The 5,000-nt window shown below is 53.9% G+C and overlaps 1 protein-coding gene across 1 annotated transcript in view; it reads left to right on the forward strand.

Annotated features, from left to right (window-relative positions):
* LOC143281365 (sodium channel protein para-like) overlaps positions 1–5,000 on the forward strand; it is an 85,399-nt gene that overhangs the window by 42,342 nt on the left and 38,057 nt on the right. Inside the window, exon 16 of the mRNA XM_076586569.1 lies at positions 2,911–3,134. Coding sequence (XP_076442684.1) covers positions 2,911–3,134 — 224 coding nt within the window. The remainder of the gene's footprint in view (positions 1–2,910; positions 3,135–5,000) is intronic.

Here is a 5,000-nt window from a genome sequence, read left to right on the forward strand (position 1 = left end):
GTGGTGGGGTGGGTGCTGTGTGGTGGTGGGGTGGGTGCTGTGTGGTGGTGGGGTGGGTGTTGTGTGGTGGTGTGGTGGTGGGGTGGGTGTTGTGTGGTGGTGGGGTGGGTGCTGTGTGGTGGTGGGGTGGGTGCTGTGTGGTGGTGGGGTGGGTGTTGTGTGGTGGTGTGATGGTGGAGTGGGTGTTGTGTGGTGGTGGGGTGGGTGCTGTGTGGTGGTGGGGTGGGTGCTGTGTGGTGGTGGGGTGGGTGCTGTGTGGTGGTGGGGTGGGTGCTGTGTGGTGGTGGGGTGGGTGTTGTGTGGTGGTGTGGTGGTGGGGTGGGTGTTGTGTGTGTGCTGTGTGGTGGTGGGGTGGGTGTTGTGTGGTGGTGGGGTGGTGGGGTGGGTGTTGTGTGGTGGTGGGGTGGTGGGGTGGGTGTTGTGTGTGTGCTGTGTGATGGTGGGGTGGGTGTTGGGTGTGCTGTGTGGTGGTGGGGTGGGTGTTGTGTGTGCTGTGTGGTGGTGGGGTGGGTGTTGTGTGGTGGTGGGGTGGTGGGGTGGGTGTTGTGTGTGCTGTGTGGTGGTGGGGTGGTGGGGTGGGTGTTGTGTGTGGTGGGGGGGTGGGTGTTGTGTGTGTGCTGTGTGGTGGTGGGGTGGGTGTTGTGTGTGTGCTGTGTGGTGGTGGGGTGGGTGTTGTGTGTGTGCTGTGTGGTGGTGGGGTGGGTGTTGTGTGTGTGCTGTGTGGTGGTGGGGTGGGTGTTGTGTGTGTGCTGTGTGGTGGTGGGGTGGGTGTTGTGTGTGCTGTGTGGTGGTGGGGTGGGTGTTGTGTGTGTGCTGTGTGGTGGTGGGGTGGGTGTTGTGTGTGCTGTGTGGTGGTGGGGTGGGTGTTGTGTGTGTGCTGTGTGATGGGGTGGTGGGTGTTGTGTGTGCTGTGTGATGGGGTGGTGGGTGTTGTGTGTGCTGTGTGATGGGGTGGTGGGTGTTGTGTGTGCTGTGTGGTGGTGGAGTGGGTGTTGTGTGTGCTGTGTGATGGGGTGGTGGGTGTTGTGTGTGCTGTGTGATGGGGTGGTGGGTGTTGTGTGTGCTGTGTGGTGGTGGGGTGGGTGTTGTGTGCTGTGTGGTGGTGTGGTGGTGGGGTGGGTGTTGTGTGCTGTGTGCTGTGTGGTGGTGGGGTGGGTGTTGGGTGTGCTGTGTGGTGGTGGGGTGGATGTTGTGTGTGTGCTGTGTGGTGGTGGGGTGGGTGTTGTGTGGTGGTGTGGTGGTGGGGTGGGTGTTGTGTGTGTGTGCTGTGTGGTGGTGGGGTGGATGTTGTGTGTGTGCTGTGTGGTGGTGGGGTGGGTGTTGGGTGTGCTGTGTGGTGGTAGGGTGGTGGGGTGGGTGTTGTGTGTGTGCTGTGTGGTGGTGGGGTGGGTGTTGGGTGTGCTGTGTGGTGGTGGGGTGGGTGTTGGGTGTGCTGTGTGGTGGTGGGGTGGGTGTTGGGTGTGCTGTGTGGTGGTAGGGTGGTGGGGTGGGTGTTGTGTGTGTGCTGTGTGGTGGTGGGGTGGTGGGGTGGGTGTTGGGTGTGTGCTGTGTGGTGGTGGGGTGGTGGGGTGGGTGTTGTGTGTGTGCTGTGTGGTGGTGGGGTGGTGGGGTGGGTGTTGGGTGTGTGCTGTGTGGTGGTGGGGTGGTGGGGTGGGTGTTGTGTGTGCTGTGTGGTGGTGGGGTGGTGGGGTGGGTGTTGGGTGTGTGCTGTGTGGTGGTGGGGTGGTGGGGTGGGTGTTGTGTGTGTGCTGTGTGGTGGTGGGGTGGTGGGGTGGGTGTTGGGTGTGTGCTGTGTGGTGGTGGGGTGGTGGGGTGGGTGTTGTGTGTGCTGTGTGGTGGTAGGGTGGTGGGGTGGGTGTTGGGTGTGTGCTGTGTGGTGGTGGGGTGGTGGGGTGGGTGTTGTGTGTGTGCTGTGTGGTGGTGGGGTGGTGGGGTGGGTGTTGTGTGTGCTGTGTGGTGGTGGGGTGGGTGTTGTGTGTGTGCTGTGTGGTGGTGGGGTGGTGGGGTGGGTGTTGTGTGTGCTGTGTGGTGGTGGGGTGGTGGAGTGTGTGTTGTGTATATGCTGTGTGGTGGTGGGGTGGGTGTTGTGTGTGTGCTGTGTGATGGTGGGGTGGTGGGGTGGGTGTTGTGTGTGTGCTGTGTGGTGGTGGGGTGGTGGTGTGGTGGTGGGGTGGGTGTTGTGTGTGCTGTGTGGTGGTGTGGTGGTGGGGTGGGTGTTGTGTGTGCTGTGTGGTGGTGTGGTGGTGGGGTGGGTGTTGTGTGTGCTGTGTGGTGGTGTGGTGGTGGAGTGGGTGTTGTGTGTGCTGTGTGGTGGTGGAGTGTGTGCTGTGTGTGCTGTGTGTGCTGTGTGTGCGTGTTACCATTCCATGCCGTGAGGCTGTACTGTAAATGTGTGAAAGCCGCTTTGTGATTTTGTCTCTGGACAAGATTTCACGCTGTATAGAGTCTGTGTTGTTCTTGTTGCTGTTGTTTGTGGTGGTGGCGGTGGTGGTGTGTGTGTGTGTGTGTGTGTGCGTGTCTGTGTGTGTGTGTGTGTGTGTGTGTGTGCGTGTGCGCGTGAGTGTGTGTGTGTGTGTGTGTGTGTGTGTGTGTGTGTGTGTGTGTGTGTTGGTCCAATTCCGAATCAGAATTATGCACACGTGAAAATGCTGGTGTGAAAGTGTTTATATCTGTTTGTGGTCAGTGTGCATAAACTGATATATATATATATTTTTTGTTTGTTTGTTGTTGTTTTTTGGGGGGGTTGTTTGTTTGTTTTGTTTGTTTGTGCTGATCTGAATCAGCCTCGTACAAGCGTGTGAATGATGACTGACTGCTGTGAAACCGCTTTGATAAAGTAACTGTCTCTGAACAAGATGAATCAAGCATTATCTGAATTCCTTTTTTCCTTCTTTCTTTGCCTGTTTCCAGCTCCGAGTCTTCAAGCTGGCCAAGTCGTGGGCCACCCTCAACATGCTCATCTCCATCGTCGCCCGCACCGTCAGCGCCATCGGCAACCTGGTCATTGTCCTGTGGATTGTCGTCTTCATCTTCGCCGTCATGGGCCAGCAGCTCTTCGGGGATTACTACCTGGACTTCAGGAACGAGACTTCGTACCCCGACATGGGCGGCGAAGTGCCACGCTGGAACTTCATGTGGGTACTCTGCCTTTAGCAGTGGGGAGTGGGAAGGGGGCAGGAGGTGCGTGTGGGAGAAGGGCGGAACATTAGGGGAACAGGAGGAGGAGTAGTTTAGTTCAGGTTCAGTTCAGTTACTCAAGGAGGCGTCACTGCATTCGGACAAATCCGTGTCCGTATACACAGATCGTTTTCTTTTCAATCGCCAAAGACGTGGAACAAGCTCCCTGATAACATCCGTCATTCTGATTCCATCGCATCTTTTAAATCTCGTCTCAAAACTCACCTTTTCCCTCAGCAATAAGTACAATTGTGGCAGGTCCACTTCCTTTGCGTTAGCTGTGCTTGGCTATGTGTGTATACATATGTATGAGTACATAACTACATGCATGCATATGAATGTGTATTGTGTGTGCGTGTGTTTATGTAAGCTTGTGCCTGCCTATGTGTGCGTATGTGTTAGGGTAGCTGTTAGATACGCATGTATGTTAAAATGTATGTATGCAGTGTGTGTATGTGTGTGTGTGTGTGTGTGTGTGTGTGTGTGTGTGTGTGTAGTCACATTTTGGTGTGTGTGTATGTAACATTGATGTAATGTTTTATGTTAACAAAAGCGTTTTCGTAAAGCACCTAGAGCAGATTTCTCGATAGTGTGCTATATAAGTATCCAGTAGTAGTTATAGTAGTAGTATTGTGCTATGCCACATCTGCAAAGCAGATGCCTGACCAGCAGCGTAACCCAACGTGCTATGTCAGTCAGGCCTTGGGGGGGGGGGGGGGGGGAATGAAAATAAAAAGGAGGAGGAGCAGGTGGAATGGATAGGTAAGGTTGTTGTGAATTAGTAAAATGGATAGGTAAGGTTACTGTGAATTGGTGGAATGGATAGGTAAGGTTGTTGTGATTTAGTGGAATGGATAGGTAAGGTTACTGTGAATTGGTGGAATGGATAGGTAAGGTTGTTGTGATTTAGTGGAATGGATAGGTAAGGTTGCTGTGAATTGGTGGAATGGATAGGTTAGGTTGTTGAGATTTAGTGGAATGGATAGGTTAGGTTACTGTGAATTGGTGGAATGGATAGGTTAGGTTGTTGAGATTTAGTGGAATGGATAGGTTAGGTTGCTGTGAATTGGTGGAATGGATAGGTAAGGTTGCTGTGAACTGGTGGAATGGATAGGTTAGGTTGCTGTGAATTGGTGGAATGGATAGGTTAGGTTACTGTGAATTGGTGGAATGGATAGGTAAGGTTGTTGGCAATTGATGGAATGGATAGGTAAGGTAGTTGGCAATTGGTGGAATGGATAGGTAAGGTTGTTGGCAATTGGTGGAATGGATAGGTAAGGTTGTTGGCAATTGATGGAATGGATAGGTAAGGTTGTTGGCAATTGATGGAGTGGATAGGTAAGGTTGTTGGCAATTGGTGGAATGGATAGGTAAGGTTGTTGGCAATTGATGGAATGGATAGGTAAGGTTGTTGGCAATTGATGGAATGGATAGGTAAGGTTGTTGGCAATTGATGGAATGGATAGGTAAGGTTGTTGGCAATTGGTGGAATGGATAGGTAAGGTTACTGTGAATTGGTGGAATGGATAGGTAAGGTTGTTGTGATTTAGTGGAATGGATAGGTAAGGTTGTTGGCAATTGGTGGAATGGATAGATGCGGGAGTGGGGGAACGGATGTGAGGGAGGGCTAGGGATGGGAGGGCAGGCAGGTGGGCAGGCAGGCAGGCCGGCAGGTAGGTAGGTGGGCAGGTGGGTAGGTGGGCAGGTAGGCAGACATGTGGGCAGGCGGGCAGGTGGGCAGGTAGGTAAGTGGGCAGGTAGGCAGACAGATGGGCAGGCAGGCAGGTGGGCAGGTAGGTAGGTGGGTAGGTGGGTAGGTGGGC

The sequence above is a fragment of the Babylonia areolata genome, chromosome 4, assembly GCF_041734735.1.
Source record: "Babylonia areolata isolate BAREFJ2019XMU chromosome 4, ASM4173473v1, whole genome shotgun sequence".
NCBI classification, from domain to species: domain Eukaryota; kingdom Metazoa; phylum Mollusca; class Gastropoda; order Neogastropoda; family Buccinidae; genus Babylonia; species Babylonia areolata.